General features: G+C 39.4%; 1 protein-coding gene across 2 annotated transcripts in view; it reads left to right on the top strand.

Moving 5' to 3' along the window:
* The window catches only part of ITCH (itchy E3 ubiquitin protein ligase), a 102,408-nt gene that overhangs the window by 8,634 nt on the left and 72,681 nt on the right, over nucleotides 1-21,093 (top strand). For both annotated transcript variants that reach the window (XM_047771278.1, XM_047771277.1), the window contains exons 3-7: nucleotides 10,693-10,783; nucleotides 15,807-15,948; nucleotides 16,270-16,394; nucleotides 17,533-17,670; nucleotides 20,802-20,847. In XM_047771278.1, coding sequence (XP_047627234.1) covers nucleotides 10,714-10,783; nucleotides 15,807-15,948; nucleotides 16,270-16,394; nucleotides 17,533-17,670; nucleotides 20,802-20,847 — 521 coding nt within the window. In that variant the 5' untranslated portion in view covers nucleotides 10,693-10,713. The remainder of the gene's footprint in view (nucleotides 1-10,692; nucleotides 10,784-15,806; nucleotides 15,949-16,269; nucleotides 16,395-17,532; nucleotides 17,671-20,801; nucleotides 20,848-21,093) is intronic.

The following is a 21,093-nucleotide window of genomic DNA, read 5'->3' as shown; positions in this document are numbered from 1 at the left end:
AAGAATAGTCTCTAAAATTTAGTCTTTTAGAGTTCCTGTCATGGCTCAGTGGAAATGAGCCTGATTGGCATCCATGAGGACACAGTTTTGATCCCTGGCCTTATCCAGTGAGTTGAGCTGTGGTGTAGGTCGCAGATGTGGCTCGAATCTGGTGTGGCTGTGGCTGTAGCATAGGCCAGGGCCAGCTGTGGCTCCGATTCAACCCCTAGCCTGGGAACCTCCATATGCCATGAGTTCGCCCCTAAAGAGCAAAAATAAATAAATAAAATTTAGTCTTGTTTTTTTTTTGTCCTAGAGAGTCAACTGAAATGGTCACAGAGGAAAGGATGGTAGTCTAAAGGAATCCTATTTTAGGGGTTAACATTGTGCACTAGAGGTACATTGTCTAATTTTGAATTTTGGCTCTTCCACATATTGGCAGTATGACCTTGGCCAAGTCAGTAAAACTTCTTGGTGCCTTAGTTTTCTCATCTGTGAATTGGGAACAATAATAGCATATGTCCATAGAGTTGTTGTGTGGATTAAATGAGATAATGTACTTTTGCTTGAACAGTAGTTGGCTGAGAGTAAGCAGGAAATGTTAATTACTATTTTTGCTATTGTTGTCATTATCATATTGTTACCACCAACCTTGTCTGTCTTAAATTATCACCTCAATTCATTAACTCATTCAGTAAATTTATCTGTGGTGTGTATTGTAAAGTCAGATTCCTCTACAGGGCTAGCTGAACATTTTATTTTATTTATTCACTTTTTTTGTCTTTTTAGGGCCATACCTGCGTCACATGGAGGTTCCTAGGCTAGGGGTCCAATTGGAGCTGTAGCTGCCCATCTGTGCCAGACCCACAGCAACGCAGGATCCAAGCCTCCTCTGCGACCTACACCACTATCTGAACATTTTAAATACTAATGGTAGGAGTTCCCCTTGTGGCTCAGCGTAAACAAACCTGACTAGTATCCATGAGGACGCAGGTTTGATCCCTGGCCTCCTTCAGTGGTTAAGGATCTGCTGTTGTGGTGAGCTGTGGTGTAGGTTGAGGGCTTGGACCCCACGTTGCTGTGGCTGTGGGCGTAGGCTCCAATTGGACCCCTAGGCTGGGAACCTCCATATGCTGCAGGCGTGGCCCTAAAACGACAAAAAAAAAAAAAGTAATGGTAGATCAGATTGGAAGTTAAGTGAATTAGGGAATTAATGTGAATCCAGAGGAACAGCTGTTTTTTAGCTTTTGTTCACTTTATATTTTATTTTATTTTTTTAGCTGCAGTTGCAACATATTGAAAGTTCCCAAGCTAGGGATCGAATCAGTGCCACAGCAACACCAGATATGAGCCATGTCTGCAACCTACAGCATAGTTCACGGCAATGCCGAAACCTTAACCCACTGAGTGAGGCCCCACGGACACTAGTCAGATTCGTATCTGCTGGGTCACTATGGGCACTCCCCCAAGTTTATTTTTACTTTTATTTTATTTTATTTTATTTTAATTTTTTTTGGCTTTTTGCCTTTTCTAGGGCTGCTCCTGCGGCACATGGAGGTTCCCAGGCTAGGGGTTTAATCGGAGCTGTAGCCACCGGCCTATGCCAGAGCCACAGCAACACGGGACCCTTAACCCACTGAGCAAGGCCAGGGATCGAACCCACAACCTCATGGTTCCTAGTCGGATTCGTTAACCACTGCACCACCATAGGAACTCCCCCAAATTTATTTTTAAATAAATAATTCAGGAGTTCCCTGGTGGCCCAGTGTTTAAAGATTTGGCATTGCCACTGCTGTGGCTTGGGCTCAGTCCCTACGCAGGAACTTCTGCATGTCAGGTGTGTAGCCAAAAAAATAAAATAAGATAAAATGTATAATTCAATGTTGGCTCACTATTTTTAAATGGCTGTATTCATGTATATTGAAGTTCCTGGGCCCAGGATTAAATCTGAGCTGCAGCTATAACCTATGCCACAGTTGTGGCAATGCCGGATCTTTTTTTTTTTTTTCCTTTTTTTCTGCTTTTTAGGGCCGAATCCACGGCATATAGAGGTTCCCAGGCTAGGGGTCTAATCGGAGCTACAGCCACAGCAACGCAGGATCTGAGCTGTGTCTGCGACCTACACTGCACAGCTCACAGCAGCGCCAGATCCTTAATCTACTGATCAAGGCCAGGGATTGAACCTGCAACTTCATGATTCCTAGTCAGATTCGTTTCTGCAGTGCCATGACAGAAACTCCAATGCCGGATCCTTTAACCCACTGTGCAGAGCTGGGTATTGAACTTGTGCCTCCACAGTGAACTGAGTTGGTGTAGTCAGAATCTTAACCCATGAGCCACAATGGGTACTCCAATGTTGGCTCACTATTGATGGGGGGTGGGGTGGCTATAGATGTAATGTGGCCTGAACATCTTAACTTTCTTCTAAGGAGAAGCTGGAATTCCAGATTTTGTGAGAAATTTTTATTTTTAAATGCTGGCAACTGAATGAATTCATAAAAACACTGTTGGCCAAACAGTCACCAGGCAGAATTTGTCTTGTGGGTTGCCACTCTGCAAACACTGATCTTGACTTTTTGTATAACCCATGTTCCCTCTGGGAAGAAAGTTTATCCACATAGAGATTTTTACAAGTTTAAGCAGTACCTTAAAGTAGTCTAGGGCTGAATGAAGGATATAGAGTAATTATAAAGGCAAAGAAGAGTCAGAAAGTTATTTAAGACTGGGATTCAGAATGGGAGAAATGACACAAATGGACCTGAGGTGGTGGGAGTACAGTGAATAGGAGTTGGAATTTAGATTTGTCTAAAGAGGGTTTGTATAGTCCTGGTAAGAGAAAGTTTGGAAAGAGACCATTGCAGGGACAGAAAAAAGTTCTCTTCACTTCTAGGTTCTTTGGCTGGCCCAATAATTGATATGACAGATTGATAGAAGAAAAACAAATTTTCCAAGTATGGTACCAGAGCCTCATAAATGTATGAGAGAGACCTAAAGGGCAGCCTGCTAATGGAGGCTTATATTAACACAGTGAGCTAAGGAAAGGAGTAAGGGTCTAGTGATGTAAAGGGAGAAAGGCCATTCACTGAAAAAGAAGAGGAGATGTTTGGAAAATAAGGTTGCCCTGTTAATGCAGGTTAAAGTTCTTAGATAAAAAGATGTGTCTGATAACAAACAGTTCTTTTCCTGGTACAGGCCTCCTTTCCAATGTAAATTTAGGCAGATGGGGAGAGAAGAGGTAAGGAGCTTTTCCTGAATCTGCTGGGTTTTGATTGTTTCTAGCTCAAAATAATCCTTATGCAAAAGTGGCATATTTGGGATGGCAAATTCTGCTCCCCTCACCAGCCTTCTTATTTTGGGATAACCTTAAGTCCTATTGACTAACAGGATAAATTGGTATTTTGTGAAGATTTTTTTGGTACTGTTGAGGTTTACAGTAGGGTCGATAGCTTCTGGAGGCAGGGAGACCAGGCTAGGGAGGTGGTAGTGGGAATGGAAAGAGAGGGACAGTGGAATCCTGCAGTAAAGAGGGCAAATTTTGAAGGCTTTTCCTGTATTGATTCTTTTGTAAAAATTAGGGTATGGAGAATAATACTAGAGAGGTTATCTTTTTTTCATGTTATACATCTTTAATACTGTCAGCCCAGTTATCCTCTTTAATAATGGATCACATACATAGTCTTATGATTTCCCAGCTTGCATAAGAAGAACAGAGAAGAATCAAAGTAGTTCAACAGCTTATTACATTTCTAGTTTTGGATTTTTGATGATCTCAGTTAACCTCTGATAGATATGTGTAGACTTGAATTTATACATGGAATTTTTGTATTTACCAGGGTTTGGAAATACTGACAAAAGAAAGATGTGGAATTTTGTTGCAAAAACTTGGCATAGTAATTTATGATTTAGAATGTTTAAAGAAGCTGGTAAATGTTGTAGGAAGGTGGAATGTGTTTGTTCTGTATAACCTGAGAAAGTGATTTTTAGGATTTAATTTTCATGATTTAGTGGACCTTTTGTTCATTTATACTCTCATGGAAATTTTCTTGACATACACAGGAAAGTTATTCCTTATTCTTAGCTACAATGCAAAATGTTGTTATTGTAAGGAGTCTTTTTTAGTGAGTAAGTTGGATAGTGTGTTAGATGTAGCCTGAAAATTAAGAATATTTGAGAAATAGCCACATTTCCCTTATTGATGAATAGAAACACTGAACTGAGCTTCTGAAAAGTGGATGGAGTTGCCGCCATCATAGAGATGCAGTGATAGTGTAAAATTTAGCTAAATCTAAATCTCATTTAATGGAGAAGGGATTTAGTTTTTGTTTTTTGAACTTTTGAAGTGTGGTCTAACCTAGTTTGGGGGCTTCATTTGTTGTGAAAATTAAAAGGTATCTTTAAGTGGTTCATTTAATAAGTCTACTTGAAAGAAAGGAACATGGAAAAGGGTTTAGCTGCATTTGCTGCTGTGGAGAGTTAGTAGTCAAAGGGAAATCCTAGATTATCTTTTTTTTACTTGAATTTTTAGGAGGAAAGATAAGTTACTGTAGGACATAATTAAAAATTGTATTCTAGGGAGTTCCCGTCATGGTGCAGCAGAAACGAATCTGACTAGTATCTGTGAGGACGCAGGTTCGATCCCTCTTCTTGCTCAGTGGGTTAAGGATCCCACTTTGCTGTGGCTGTGGTGTAGCCCGGCAGCTGCAGCTCTGATTTGACCCCCAGCCTGGGAACCTCCATATGCCACTCGTTCGGCCCTAAAAAAGACAAACAAAACAAAAAATAAAAAAATTGTATTTTATATGTACTGAAATGTGCAGAACCTAGCTACTCCTGGTCTTCATTTGTTCAGAATGTTGATCTACTGTCATCCACTCCTTTTGTCCTTTGCTTTTCGGGGTTCAAACTTTTTTCTTTATTTTTTGCTAGGGTTTTAGGAGGGCATGGAGATGTAACACATACGTTCACTTTGTACTGTTAGTTGATTTTACTATATAAATTGGTGTTTTCACTTTTAAGGGACAAAGAAAATGATTAACTTGTCTGTCCTCATTATTTTTTGTTTGTTACTGTGGTAAAATATATATCAAATAAGATTTAAAATTATAACTTTTTGGGGGGTGGGGTGGGGGGGCTGGGCCCTTGCCACATTGAGGTTCCCAGGCCTGGATCAATCTGGAGTCACAGCAGTGACAATGCTGGATACTTAACCTAGGGAACTTTTTTGCTTTTTAGGGCTGTATGTGGGAAATATGGAAGTTCCCAGGCTAGGGGTCAAATTGGAGCTGCAGCTGCCAGCCTACACCATGGCCACAGCAATGCAGGATCCAAGCCACATCTGAGTCGTATACCACAGCTCACAGCAAACGCCAAATCCTTAACCCACTGAGCAAGGCCAGGGATTGAACCTGCATCCTCATGGATGCTAGTTGGATTTGTTACCACTGAGGCACAAGGGGAACTTCATGGGAACTTTTTTTTTTTGAAAATGGTCATCCTGGAGTGCCTGTTGTGGCACAGTAGAAAGGAATCCAACTAGGAATGATGAGGTTTCGTGTTCGATCCCTGGCCTCACTCAGTGGGTTAAGGATCTGGCATTGCTGTGAGCTGTGGTGTAGGTTGTAGACATGGCTCGGATCCCGAATTGCTGTGGCTGTGGTGTAGGCCAGTGGCTGCAGCTCCGATTAGACCCCTAGCCTGAGAACCTCCATATGCTGTGGGGTGCAGCCCTAAAAAGCAAAAACAAAACAAAACAAAAAAAAAAGTCATGCTAATGGGAGAAGTGGTATCTCATTGTGGTTTTGATTTGCATTTCTCCAGTGATCAGTGGTATTGAATGTCTTCTCATGTGCTATTTGTATAGCTTCTTTGGAGAAATGTTTCTTCAAGTCCTTTGCTCTTTTTTTTTTTTTCTTCTCCTGTCTTTTTGCCTTTTCCAGGACCGCTCCTGCGGCATATGGAGGTTCCCAGGCTAGGGGTCTAATTGGAGCTGTAGCCACCAGCCTGCACCAGAGCCACAGCAACACGGGATCCAAGCCGTGTCTGCCACCTACACCACAGCTTATGGCAACGTCGGATCCTTAACCCACTGAGCAAGGCCAGGGATGGAACCCACGTCCTCATGGTTCCTAGTCGGATTTGTTAACCACTGAGCCACAACGGGAACTCCCTTTGCTCATTTTTTAATTGGATTATTTGGTTTTATTGATGTCTTGATTGTTTTGTAGGCTGCTGCCTACATCTTCTTGGTTTCTTGCTATTCTTCCTTTTCTCTATTCTTGATAAGCAGTTACAACCATTCTCTAATATATAGTCCCTCAGTAAATGTTTGATAAAATGTTAAAAATAGTGCTTTCTGGAAAGGTTGAAGGATGGTTGGGGCAGGATCTTTTTCTCTGGTTTTAGAATTCTCTAATATCTTTTAACAATTTACTTTGTGGGGTAAACATTTATAAAGGATTAAGCTTTTAGGCAAAGAAGTCCTTGTGTCATCTAAATTTTCTTTTGGAGAAGGAAGTTACGGAATCTTATTAAAAAGATATTTGCCTCCTTTTAGAGGACTTGCTGTTACTGTTTGCCTACAGAAAATATCTGTCATCCTGAGGTATCCAGACAGAGGTTTTTACTTTTGCAATTCTGAAGGGAAGAAAATCTGTTTTAATCATTTCAGTGATTCACTTATTCGAGTTTTTGGGATGATTTGGAATTTCTTACTTTGAGACTATGTTATTTGTTAGGGCTTTTTTGTTTAAAAGGGATTTGGGAGTGCTCATAGACTCTATTTTAATAATTTTGAAAAGGACCAAACTGAATAAGTTCATGCACAACAATGACATAAGTATTTTTTTTTTACTTTTTCCCTTGCTTTTTTGTTTGTTTTTTGTTTTTGCCTCCTTTATGGACCAAACCTGAGCCATAGCAGCAACAACTCTGAGTCCCCAACCACTAAGCCACCAGTGAACTCCCTGTTTAGTTCCTTTTTGGGCTATGTCAAAGTAGAGGAGGCAGTCTTAGAGCAGAATACTAAGGTAAAGATCTGCAGACCCAAAATGAAGGTAGAATTGGCTCTGCTTTCAAAATCCTGTTTGCCTCCTATTTTGGGCTCTTGGAAGTAAATGGTTCTCTCATTTTTTTCTGGTTTTTTAATGCAATCCTTAAAACAATACTTTTTGAAAAGTTCTTTTAATGTAAAATGCATGAATTTGTTTATAAGGTCTCCATAGTCATTACTCATTACTTGACAGTTCTTAAATAATGTATAAAAATAATCTGAGAAAGGTTTGCTGGAAGGATGGGGGTGGTGACTATCCAGGGTCTTATATTTTGAGGAGAATTAGTGGATTTTGAAGAGATGGTCACAAAACGAGTTTTTTGGGGGGGAGCTAGGAAATTCAACTTTATATTTAATTAGTTTTTATAATTTCACACAAGCATTGTTTGCAAAAGAGAAAAAAAATATATTTTTTTCTGCTTTTCAGGGCTGCACCAGCAGCATATGGGGGTTCCCAGGCTAGAGGTCCAATCAGAGGTACAGCTGCTGGCCTATGCCACAGCTGCAGCAACGCCAGATCTGAGCCTTATCTTCGACCTACACCACAGCTCATGGTAAGGCAGGATCGTTAACTCACTAAGTGAGGCCAAGGATTGAACCTGCGTCCTCATGGGTACCAGTCGGGTTCATTAACTGCTGAGCCACCATGGAAACTCCGAGAGCAGTATTTATAGTAGTATAACAGTAGCTATATTTATTGTGTCATGTCAAATTCTTTAAACTCTAGCACTAAATAGTCAATCAAAACCAGGACACAATTTGTAATAGTTAATATTAAGTCAAAAAGCCTTTTGTGAGAACAGGGAGAAAATTTCCTCCTGGAATACTGGGTACAGAGTTCAAACCAGCAGATGAATGCTAAAAGTTAAATTCTGATGCCAGTTTCTTTAACTCTTATATACTATTGAACCTTGAAATTTTTACCTTCCTGTTTTTCTTTTTAAGATAATTGCCTCTTTGTGCATATGCTTAAGAATCCAGGCTGAATTCTCATTTGGCCGGAAAATGGGAAAGAACTTTAATGTGAGATTACTACATGATGTTTAGAGCCAATATGTCATTGTTGTGGGGGATAGGGGCTGGTCCATATCTTACCTCCCTGTTAAGGTAACTTCGCAGTAAATAAGAAAGTACCTTTTCTCTGTCATAAGTGTGTTTGAGTTCATTTCCTCCCCTTTTGTTGAAAAATGAAGTTATGGAAAAGAGTAGTTACCTTCTATCCCAACTCGGAAAACTCTTACCCCTCTGACAATACCTGTATCAACCCTTACACCAAGGTCAGCCCATTTGCTATCTTTAGTGGAGAATGGGATCTAAACATTGCTCCTTAGTCTGTGTTACATTGGCCTTAGTGAACAGGAATTAACTTTTTTTTTTTTTTTTTTAGGGCCACATTTGCGGCATGTGGAAGTTTCTAAGCTAGGGGTTGAATCAGAGCTACAGCTGCTGGCCTGTGCCACAGCCACAGCAATGTAGGGACCTATCCCCATCTGCTACCTACACCTCAGCTGATGGCAACACTGGATACTTAACCCATGAGTGAGGCCAGGGATCGAACCCGAAACCTCATGGTTCCAAGTTGGATTTGTTAACCACTGAACTATGATGGGAACTCCTCCCAGGAGCTGTTGTGGTGTAGTTCGGCGGCTACAGCTCTGCTTAGACCCTTAGCCTGGGAACCTCCATATGTCGTGGGTGCGGCCCTAGAAAAAGACAAAAATAATAATAATAAATTTTATTGGAGTATAGTTGGTCTACAGCATTTTGTTAGTTTTAGGTGTGTGCAGAGTGCATCAGCCTTGGATATATTCATATCCACTCTTTTTCAGATTCTTTTCCCTTCTATGTTACAGAATGTTGCGTAGAGTTCTCTGTGCTATACAGTAGACCTTTGTTAGTAATCTATCTGTTCCATATATAGTAGTGTGTATATGTCAATCCCAAACTACCAATTTATTCCTTCCCCTCACATTTCCCCTTGGCTACCATAAGTTTGACTTCAGGTTTGACTTCAAGATCTGTTAATATGTTTCTCTTCTGTAAATAAGTGTATTTGAACCTTTAAATGATATATGATATTTGTCTTTCTCTTATCTGACTTACTTCACTTAGTATGACAATCTGTAGGTAAGTCCATGTTGTTGCAAGTGGCATTATTTTATTTATTTTATTTTTTGTCTTTTTTCTATTTCTTGGGCCGCTCCCGCAGCATATGGAGGTTCCCAGGCTAGGGGTCTAATCGGAGCTGTAGCCACCAGCCTACGCCACAGCCACAGCAACGCAGGATCCGAGCCGCGTCTGCAACCTACACCACAGCTCACGGCAACGCCGGATCGTTAACCCACTGAGCAAGGGCAGGGACCAAACCCGCAACCTCATGGTTCCTAGTCGGGTTCGTTAACCACTGCGCCACGACAGGAACTCCAATTTTTTTTTTTATGGCTGAGTAATATTCCATTGTATATATGTACCACATCTTTATCCTTTCCTCTCTGTCTGTGGACAGCTATGTCACGTCTATATCTTGGCTATTATAGATAATGCTGCAGTGAACATAGAGGTGCATGTATCTTTTCACATTATGGTTTTCTGTGGATCATTATGGTTTTGATTTGCATTTTCCATTTTTCTTTTCTTTTTTTCTTATTAGGGCTGCACCTGCAGCATATGGAAGTTCCCAGGCTAGAGGTCTAATCGGAGCTGTTGTTTCTGGCCTACGCCAGAGCCATGGCAATGCCGAATCCGAGCCTCATCTGCGACCTACACCACAGCTTATGGCAACGCCCGATCCTTAACCCCCTGATTGAGGCCAGGGATCGAACCTGCAACCTCATGGTTCCTAATCGGATTCATTTCCCCTTTGCCATGATGGGAACCCCTGGAATGTCTTTTAGATACCTAAATGAAGTTGTTTGGAGTTCAGCAGTGAAGTCTGGGATAGAATGTATAAAATTGGAACCGTTAGTATATAGATGATATTTAAAGCTCTAACACTGGATGATATCTTTGAGGAAATGAGTATGGAAAGATGAGAGAAGAGGGAACCAAGAACAAAGTCCTAGGACATTCAATATAAGAGAGTAGAGAAAAGAGAAAGAATCGTCAAAGGAGTCTAAGAAAGATCAGTCAAGAGGTAGGTCATAAACCTAGAGAATGTGTATTGGGAACTCAAGGCAAGAAAGTAACTCATAGAAGGAATGATCAACTATGTCAGATTTTGCTAGTAAGTTAATGTAGGTTGAATGCTAGAATTGAAAATGGTACTTAGCAATGAGAAGGCCACTGGTTATGATATGGCCTTCAGTGGGACATGGAAATAGCCTGATTAGCACTATTTACATTTTTTTTAAATTTATTTTTATTTTTTGTCTTTTTAGGGCTGCACCCACAGCATATGGAGAGGTTCCCAGGCTAGGGGTTGAATTGGAGCTATAGCTACTGGCCTACACCACAGCCACAGCAATGCCAGATCCGAGCCGTGTCTGTGACCTACATCACAGCTCACAGCAACACTGGATCCTTAACCCATTGAGTGAGGCTAGGGATCATATCTGCACCCTTATGGATACTAGTCAGATTTGTTTCTGCTGAGCCACTATGGGAACTCTACATATTTTTTAAGGGGGGATTTTTGTTGCTTACAGTGTCTTTTTTGTCCTGTTCAGGTTTGCTGTTTTGGTGGTGGTATGACTGACAGTCGATCACAGCTTGGTTCAATGGGTAGCCTGACCATGAAATCACAACTTCAGATTACTGGTATGTCTTAAAAAAATCTATTGCTTTACTTTTCCCCCACGTAAGATTTAGAAAAACCAAAAACTTAAGTCTTTATTGGCTGTTACATATCAGGTGCTGAATTAATAATTTGCTGAATAAATGAACAAAATGTTTGAATATGTTTCAGGATATTCTTGGGTATATTAAAGGATTTGGGTTTGTTTTTTATCCATTAAACATGCTTGGGCAGTTGCTATTGAATTTTTTGTTTTAGATTTTATTAGCTTTTGTTGAGAGATAATTCATGTACCATACACTTTATCCATTTAGAGGTCAGTGATTGTTAGTATGTTCTCAGAGTTGTGCCGCCATCACCAGTCAATTTTAGAACATTTTCACCACTCCAGAAAGAAACCTCTGCCCCATGTTCTTCAACTACCCTCAGCCCTATTTATTGCTATCTCTATAGCTTTACCTATTGTCTCATATAAATAGAAACATAAAATGTTTTGGCTTTTTGCCTCTGATTTTTTTTCACTTATCATAATAATGTTTTCAAGGTTCATCTGTGTTGTAGCATGTATTAGAATTTTTGTTGCCCAGTTCTATTCCATATGAGGACATATTTTATCCATTTATTAGTTGATGGATGTTTGAGTTGGTACCATTTTTTGGCTATTATGGATAATTATATGAACATTTGTGTGCAAGTGTTTATGAAGATGTATGTTTTCAGTTTTTTTGAGTTTATACCTAAGAGTAGAATCACTGGGTCATAGGTCATATAATATCCATGATTAGCATTGTGAGGAATTCAAAATTATTTTTCAAATCATCCGCACCATTCTGTATTCCTACCAGTTATGTATCTATGAAAGTAACTGTTTTCTTTCTCTCTTTTTGCTTTTTAGGGCTGCACCCTTGGCATATAGAGGTTCCCGGCTAGGGGTCTAATCAGAGTTACAGCTTCCAGCCTACGCCATAGCCACAGCAACATCAGATCCGATCTGGATCTGTGACCTATACCACAGCTCCCGGCAACGCTGGATCCTTAACCTGCTGAGTGAGGCCAGGGATCGAACCCGCAACCTCATGGTTATTAGTTGGATTCGTTTCCACTGTGCCACGACCAGAACTCCAGAACAATCAAATTCTTTAAACTTCTCATGTTACATACCTAATATACCTGCTTTTTATTTTTAAAAACTCAGTAAAATAATAAATGGAGATGAAGTCTCCATCCTCAGAGATAAATATTGTTATATTGCTTTAGATTTAGGTATATATACTTTTACACTTTTTTCTTTGCATAAATTGGCTATCTTACTTGCTATCATTATTGTCATAGTAAGAAAGACATTTAATAAATGCTTAAATACATCTTTACCACTCTAAAGCTTTCAGTCTTGGGTCTAAAAAATTCTGAGAATATACATGTATAGGCAAAAACATTTGAATAAATCAAACACTGAATAGTGGATAAAAGTTAAATATTTAGCAGATATATCATTAGATGTGAGACAGCCAGAGAACATCAAGTAATAAACAGTGAAGTGCCAAGCTGAATAGAATCAAATGTCCTTCATCATTTTTTACTTCTTTGCTTTTGGTGCTACAAACCTCAGAACTGTTCTTGCACAGAACCTCTTAATTGACATTGTATTTTTTATTCTGTTAATACAATGATGCTAGTCTCTTTTCTCAGCAATGTCAGATTCTCAGTGATTCTTTTTTTTTTTTTTCTTTTCTTTTCTTTTTTTGCCTTTCCTAGGGCTGCACCCTCAGCATATGGAGCTTCCCAGGCTAGGGGTCTAATCGGAGCTGTAGCTGCCAAGCCTACGCCAGAGCCACAGCAACACCAGATCCGAGCTGCGTCTGTAACCTACACCACAGCTCACAGCAATGCTGGATCCTTAACCCACTGAGCAAGGAACCTGCAACCTCATGGTTCCTAGTCTGATTCGTTAACCACTGAGCCACAACGGGAACTTGAGATTCTCAGTGATTCTACTTGTTTTTTGTAAGCTGCCTCAGCATCTTCTAAAATCAAGGAAGGCATAAATATACAAGTTTATTTTATTTTTATTTATTTTTTTGGCCATGGTGTACATAAGTTCCCTGGTGGTTCAATCCCTAGCCTAGTAACTTCCACATGGCTTGGGTGTGGCTGGAACCCCCCCCCCCCATGCTGGCTGCCAAAAAACCCCCGAAAATGTTGTTATAAAAGACTGATGTTTTTTAGGGCCAAACCCATATGGAAGTTTCCAGGCTAGGGGCCGAATTGGAGCTGCAGTTCCTGGCATATACCACAGCTCCCGGCGTCTCTGGATTCCCTGACCAAGGCCAGGCATTAAACCCACCTCCTCATGGATACTAGTAGGATTTGTTTCTGCTGCGCCACAACAGAAACTCCTCAAATTTGTTTCTTAAAATCTTTTTATCGCATATACATAACACCCATCATGTGGAAGTTTCTGGGCCAGGGACCAAACCTGTGCCACAGCAGTAACTGGAGCCACTTTAGGGACAACCCTGAATCCTTAACTCATTGCGCCACTGCTGGATTTTAGTCCTGGTTCTGATCCTTAATGGTTGTTTGTCCATGTGCTTGCTCCATAGCTTTATTTGTATGTTAAGGATTTTAATATCTTTGTCACATGGTTGTTGGGAGAACAATGTATATGATTTGGAGAACTCTACAACAGTGTATAAGTGCAGGGAAATATTTTCTTTCTCCGAATTCTTTATTTTTTTTCTCTCAGTAGAATTACTCGTATCTAATTGATATCTTAATAGCAATCTAAGCTTAAAAATTTTATAAGGCTGTTATTTATTTTACGCTGTCTTCTTTCTTAACACTATCACTCTGATTTTCTTAAAATTTAAAAGGAACTGGAATGAATGATACTGTTTGGTGAAAGAGCATCGATGTTTAATTGTAAAAATTTAATGTATGGCTAGAATATTGTGTTAGCATTATCAAGAGGCTTAAGAGTGGATCACATATTTAAAATTTTCTTTGCCTCTTTGTCATCTATGCTTCAAATCTGTGTGTCTCATCAGATTCTGCTGATATTTATTCTTGGATTTCTTGGATTATCTGTTCCTTATCTGTAATTACATGGCCTGGGTCCTTACCTTGGTTTTGGACATAGATCTGTCTGTCTTTCTCTCTTTTTCTTTCTCTCTCTCTGTCTCTTTCTCTGTCTCTTCCTGTCTATCTCTTTCTTGCCTGCCACACCCATGGCATGCAAAAGTTCCTGGGTCAAGGAAGGAACCCTCACCCCAACATTGCCTGATCCTTAATCTCTAGGCCACCAGGAAACTCCCTACAAATTTCTTAGAATCGAAATTAGGTGAAAGCATTGATCTTCAGAACAGAAGGATCAGGAGTACCCATTCTGGCACAGTGGGTTAAGGATCCAGTGTTGTCTCTGCACTGGCTCTGGTTACTGCTGAGGTACAGGCTCAATCCCTGGCCCAGGGCAGTGGGTTAAGGATCCGACATTGCAGTAACTGTGGCATGGGTCACAGCTATGGCTTGGATTCCATCACTCGCCTAGGAACTTGATATGCTGTGGGCGAGGCCAAAAATGAAAGCAAGGATTAGAAGAACATTAATAACATGAAATCATATGCAGTAGTTACTGTGTGTGTGTGCAACTGTAAAGCAAGGCATCTTCATGACTAATCATTTAATTCAATAGATGTATTAAATGTCTCTCAGGTTTAAATCACTGAGTACTGTATGAGTTATAAAGACTGGTCATAACATTGCCATGAAGGGGATTACAGGGTGAGTTACGTAAAAATCAATAAACTGAAATAATGAAAGTTGTAGGAGCCATAGATAAATATGAAAATGCTGTGGAAGCATAGTGACAAGAACAATTTAATTTCTTAGGTTTAAGTAATCAGAAGGGCAGCCAAAAAAGAAAAAAAAGTTAAAATTTTATTGGATGAAAAGGAAGAGACAGAAGATCATTATGAGTAGAGAGGGTAGCACATATGAGGAGTTAAAGTGGCCTTATGAGGTACAGCAATGTACAAAGGGTGGTTTAGAATACCAGGGACCTTGGAGGGACTTGGTAGAAAGAGATTGTAAAGGTAGATTAGTAAACAATGTAAAATGTCCCAGAAGAGTTTAATCTTCATTTTGTAAGCATTAGTGGATCATTGAAAAGTTTTGACTTAATCACATCTGTTCTAATTCTAGTTGCTGTCAGTATTAGAGAAGTGAGAGCAAGAACACAATTGTTAAGAGGCCTTTTGGAGTAGCTGAGGTGACAGATGATACTGACATTTTTCTGGTTCTCTTTCTTTCGGTTTATTTATTTATTTTGCGTTTTAGGACTGCACCCACGGCATATGGAGTTTCCCAGGCTAGGGGTCAAATTGGAGCTGTAGCCACCAGCCTACACCATAGCCACAGGGATTGAACCTGCGTCCTCCAGAATGCTAGTCAGCTTTGTTTCCGCTGAGCCACAATGGAACTCCTGGTTCTCTTTCTTTCAGTTTGTAGTTCTTTTGTTCTTTTAATTTACTACGGCAGTTTAAATTTTAGCAAGTAGACATTGATTTATTTTATAACATTAGCATAGTAATGAGAGTTTTATGCAATCTCAACTTCGAGATTTGAATACTTAAATGATTCCTCCTGTCCAGGCTTTACATTAGCCCTTGAATAAACTTTTAAATTCTGTTGAGCTTGTTTTTTTACATCTAGAAGTTAAGATGATAATACCCAGCTCACAGAATTGAGGGTTTCTTTTGTGTGTCTTTTTAGGGCCACACCTGCAACATATGGAAGTTCCCAGGCTAGATATCGAGTCAGAGCTGCAGCTGCTGGCCTACACCACAGCCACAGCAACAGCAGATCTGAGCTGAGTCTGTGACCTACGCCATAGCTCACAGCAACGCTGGATCCTTAACCCCCTGGACAAGGCCAGGGATCTAACCTGCTTCCTCATGAATACTAGTCAGATATGTTTCTGCTGAGCCACAATGGGAACTCCTGTTTAACCTTTATGAAATTAAATATTTTCCCTTTTCTTTTACTTAGTCATTTCCGCAAAACTTAAAGAAAATAAAAAGAATTGGTTTGGACCAAGTCCTTACGTTGAAGTCACAGTAGATGGACAGTCAAAGAAAACAGAAAAATGCAACAATACGAACAGTCCCAAATGGAAGCAACCTCTCACAGTGTACGTTTGAAAGTATTTTTTTTTTTTTTAGTTAAAGTGTAATTGATTTATAGTGTTGTACCAATTTCTGCTGTATGAAAGTTTTTGGGGGGGGGTGCGAGGGGAGCCGCACTTCATGTGGCATATAGAGGTTCCTAGGCTAGGGCTCAAATTGGAGCTGTAGCTGCCAGCCTACGCCACAGCCACAGCAACGCTGGTTGTAAAGTAAAATATAAAGAGTGTGGTGAGAAGTTTCAATTGTAATTTGTTTAGGATCCCGTTGTGATATTTAATGAAAAAAAAATTTTATTTATTTATTTTTTAATCTTTTTTTACTTGTAGCATCGTCACCCCTGTGAGTAAATTACATTTTCGTGTGTGGAGTCACCAGACGCTGAAATCTGATGTTTTGTTGGGAACGGCTGCATTAGATATCTATGAAACATTGAAGTCAAATAATATGAAACGTATGTATGTAAAAATAATAGAAGTTATGCTCAGCTTTTGTTTTTCTTCAAGAAATTCATGTGCCAAACATGGAGAATGACTGTGTTCACTATTTGTTTCCAGGTTTCCTTGATAATAATATTAATAAGGACCTGAGTCTTGAACTATTTAAAGCATTCTGAGTAAGCATAGATTGGCCAATATTTTGAATCCAATATTTAAAAAAATTATTTAGTAGAAAAGATGTTTATTCTAATGCTTGATACTCAATTATGAAAAGCTAAAAAAAATAAAGATGAAGGGAAATGTAATCACTTCAGAAAGACAAATAGGGTTAATATTTTGATTTCCTTTTCAAATGCTTATTTTAAAATTTCCTTATTTTAGAATGCTGGGGTTTTATTTATATGTGTATATCTGTATCTGTTTGTAGATACATAAAAACTTGAAATATGGGCTTATTTTAATTAATATATTATGATTTCTTTTTTTGGCATATTCTGGGCCAGGGATCAAACCTGAGCCACAGCAACAACCCAAGCTGTAGTAGTGCCAGATCCTTAACCTGCTTCACCGCAAGAGAACTCCAGATTCAATTTTTTTTTTTTTTCTTTTTAGGGCCACACCTGCTGCATATGGAGGTTCCCAGACTAGGGGTCCAATCAGAGCTATAGCTGCCAGTCTGTGCCACAGCCACAGCAACGCAGGATCCAAGCCATGTCTGTGACCTACACCACAGCTCACGGCAACGCCAGATCCTTGACCCACTGAGCAAGGCCAGGGATCAAACCTGAAACCGCATGGTTCCTAGTCAGATTTGTTTCTGCTGTGCCATGATGGGAACTCCTCTAGATTCATTCTTAAATCATATATTTTCACTGACTATAATTCAGACATCTATTACTGAGTAGTCTTGTGGCTGATTTTATATAAGGAGAAAATGTATGTAAGTGGGATGATTGACCTGTTCAGTATTTTACATTGCGGGTATTAATCGTGTTTTTTTAAAAATGTTTTGATATCAAATGGACTGGAAGCTTGTGTGAAACCTGTTAAATTGTCTACACTGAAATGTAAATTTTTTCTGACATTGTTTTTAACTATTAAGATGACTTTTTAAAAAAAAAGTGACTTTTATGTAATTTTGTTCTCTTCCAGTTGAGGAAGTAGTTGTCACTTTACAGCTTGTAGGTGACAAAGAACCAACAGAAACGATAGGAGATTTGTCAGTTTGCCTTGATGGGCTACAGTTAGAGTCTGAAGTTGTTACTAATGGTGAAACTTCATGTTCAGAAAGTAAGTAATAACTTCTTACATAGTCTCTAATGATTCTTCTTACATTAGCCACTGTAGTATGTTGTAATTATTGCCATTTTTCACATTAAAGAAATTATTTCCTTTTTAAAAAGTGTTCATTTTAAGCTTTCCTTTTAGCACATTGTTTCTATGAAGAAAATGGTTTTCTATAAGTTGAAAAGCTAGCTAAATAAAAGCCACATCACTTGGCCCTCTGAGTGATGAACTAATTTATAAAGTATCCATTCTGTAAGGCCATCAATGGCTGTTAATATGGCATACTTGATGCCACATCTTCTCCAGTGCATTGGCAGATATACTTAACTCTCTGTAGCAGTGTCTGATTGAGTTTTAACTTGACTCAGAACCTGCTTAGTACTGTACTAGAAAAACAAGTACAAGCTGAAATTGATCTGTTTCCTCTTCTGTTTTAATAGGCTACATTTATTGAGATGTCTTTGAGTTGTAATAATAACAGAAAAAATTATAATATACATATGCTGATATATTTTGCAATTTATGATTTGCTAGTGTTTGTTAAAGGGAATAAATACAAGCTATAATTAAAAGAAGTTTGGAGTTCCTGTCGTGGCGCAATGGTTAACGAATCCAACTAGGAACCATGAGGTTGCGAGTTCGATCCCTGGCCTCGCTCAGTGGGTTAAGGATCTGGCATTTCCGTGAGCTGTGGTGTAGGTCACAGACGTGGCTCGGATCCCACGTTGCTGTGGCTGTGGTGTAGGCCAGCAGCTACAGCTCCGATTAGACCCCTAGCCTGAGAACCTCCATGTGCCTCGGGAAGCGGCCCTAGAAAAGGCAAAAAGACAAAAAAAAAAAAGTTTGAAGGCATTTGAGTTAGTGCCTGAACATCTAGAATGCTTACTAAAACAACTTCTCAGTGGATGTATTTCTTTCCCTTACTAATATGTTAATAAGTATATTTTCACATGAAACATAGATTTTAGCGGCCTCAAGACAAAGAGCAGATTGTTTCCTTGATTATTCTGACAGAGATCTTTTTGTTTACTTAGAAAGTCGTTATGAAACCTTTTGCATCTGTCAGGTGTTGCTGTACTTCTGTTTCTACTTTGGAAGACTTCCTACTTCCTCTTTACCTAATGACCTTTTTCAATAGCAGGGCCTTCAAGATAGTCCTGTTGTAACTTCCAGATTGGTTCTTTGTGGTTAATGAGAGTGAATTGGTCACACTGAATTGGTCACACTGTTTCAGAATTGAAACATTCACTTTGATAGAACTCTGTAATAGTTACATTTTAAAATAAATTGGAATTCTAGAAGATAATATAAGTTAAATTACATTGTTAAACTGCCCCGGAACTCCGGTATTTACAGTTTCCTAAATCCTTTTCTCTATAAATTGAGACTACTACTTCTGCAGAATACTTAATAATTAGCAAAAGTAAAGCATGTTAGTCTCCCCCCCCCCTTTTCCCCTGCTGCACCAGTGGCATATGGGAAGTTCTCAGGCCTAGGATCAAATCCAAGCTGTATCTGTGACCTATGCCACAGCCATGGCAATTTTTTAACCCACTGCCAGGCTAGGGATCGAAACAACAGTGCCACAGAGACAAACCAGATCATTAACCCACTGTGCCACAGCAGAAAGTCTGCATGTCAGTCTTTATATTTCAGAGTAGAATCTAATCCGCACATTTATGCTTATGAATTTGCTGTTTATTTCCTACAGAAGTGGACTTTTTTTTTTTTTTTTTTTGCCGTTTCTTGGTCCACTCCCGAGGCATATGGAGGTTCCCAGGCTAAGGGTCTAATCGGAGCTGTAGCCACCGGCCTATGCCAGAGCCACAGCAACGCGGGATCTGAGCTGCATCTGCAACCTACACCACAGCTCACGGCCACTCCGGGTCCTTAACCCACTGAGCAAGCCAGGGATCAAACCCGCAACCTCATGGTTCCTAGTCGGATTCGTTAACCACTGCGCCACTACAGGAACTCCAGAAGTGGACATTTTTGTGTCACCAGTTTTCCACTAAAGTAGGAAATAATTGATGGAATATAACCTGCTTCTTTGAAGTAAAAAGAGGCTTTAATTGGGAAGTCTTAGTGGATTTTGGTTGGAGTTGCCAGATACAGTAGCTGCCATTTTTTAAATGTTTATCATGTGCTAGGCACTATGGTGTGTTTATATAAGTATTCACCTGACCATCACAATTTTGGAAGGCATTACCTGCATTTTGCACATAAAGGAAAGTGAGGCTCTGGAGTTTAAATAGTATGTCCAGCATCACACCAATAATTATGAATCAGAGTCAAGATTGAAACACAAATATTTGTTGGTTTCCTTTTTTTTTTTCCACACTTAGGAACTTTAGGAGTTCTTGTTGTAGTTCAGTGGTAACAATCTCGAGTAGTATCCGTGAGGATGTGGGTTTGATCCCTGGTCTTGCTCAGTGGGTTAAGGATCCAGTGTTGCCATGAGCTTTGGTGTAGGTTGTAGATGGAACTTGGATCTGGTATTGCTGTGGCTGTGGCATAGGCTGGCAGCTATAGCTCTGAATTGACCCCTAGCCTGGGAACCTCCATTTGCCACAGGTATGGCCCTAAAAAGACAAAAGGCAAAAAAAAAAGTATGAACATTGTGGCACTCATTTTGGCTACTTTGAGACCCATTTCTGCCTTTCCTATTCTTGAAGCTGTTTTCAGTTCCCTTCCAAAAGAAAGATTTTACTGGTTTTTCTGTTTTCAAAATCTGTTTTATTCTTCATCTTATTGGTAATTGCCACTTTTAGGGGGTGGTAGTTGGAATACAGAAATAGCTAAAATTGGATTAGAATCAAGCAAACATGTATTTCAACGAAGGCAGAAGTAGCAGTAGCACATGAGCAATATACCTTGACTCATTAACATCTCTTATAATAATCACTTGTATACACACACAGAATAATCATTTACGCAAAATTTTGGTAAAACTTCTTAATCACATGAACATTTATCACATTTTCATTTTAAATGTGTTGGCCTTTAACTGTGTTACAGTATGTTCTTTACTAGAAACATTTAATGAGAAGTTTTGTTTACATAGCATGTTTAGAAAAATGGTGAAAACCACTTTTTGAAACTCATTTTCTGTCTAAATTTTATCGATTTTAAAGGTGCTTCACAGAATGATGATGGCTCCAGACCCAAGGATGAAACAAGGTAAGTGTTCACTTACCACATACCACAGAATGAAAGAAACAACAAGGGGGGGATGAATAAGTTTTATTTTAGTCGAAACTTTAATTCATATTGATAAAGGAATAAATGAGCATCAAAAATTTGGGGGCTCAAGGTAAGAAGGAAATATTTATGGTATATTCAGTACTCTTAGGTTATGTGACTGTAGTTCTCTAGAGTAGACTAGAGGTACTCAGATGTTAATACTTCAGCTTACAGAAGGTGAGT

The sequence above is a fragment of the Phacochoerus africanus genome, chromosome 3, assembly GCF_016906955.1.
Source record: "Phacochoerus africanus isolate WHEZ1 chromosome 3, ROS_Pafr_v1, whole genome shotgun sequence".
In the NCBI taxonomy this organism is placed as follows: Eukaryota; Metazoa; Chordata; class Mammalia; order Artiodactyla; family Suidae; genus Phacochoerus; species Phacochoerus africanus.
The sequence above is the reverse complement of the archived record's forward strand: the minus strand, read 5'-3'. Positions and strand labels throughout refer to the sequence as shown.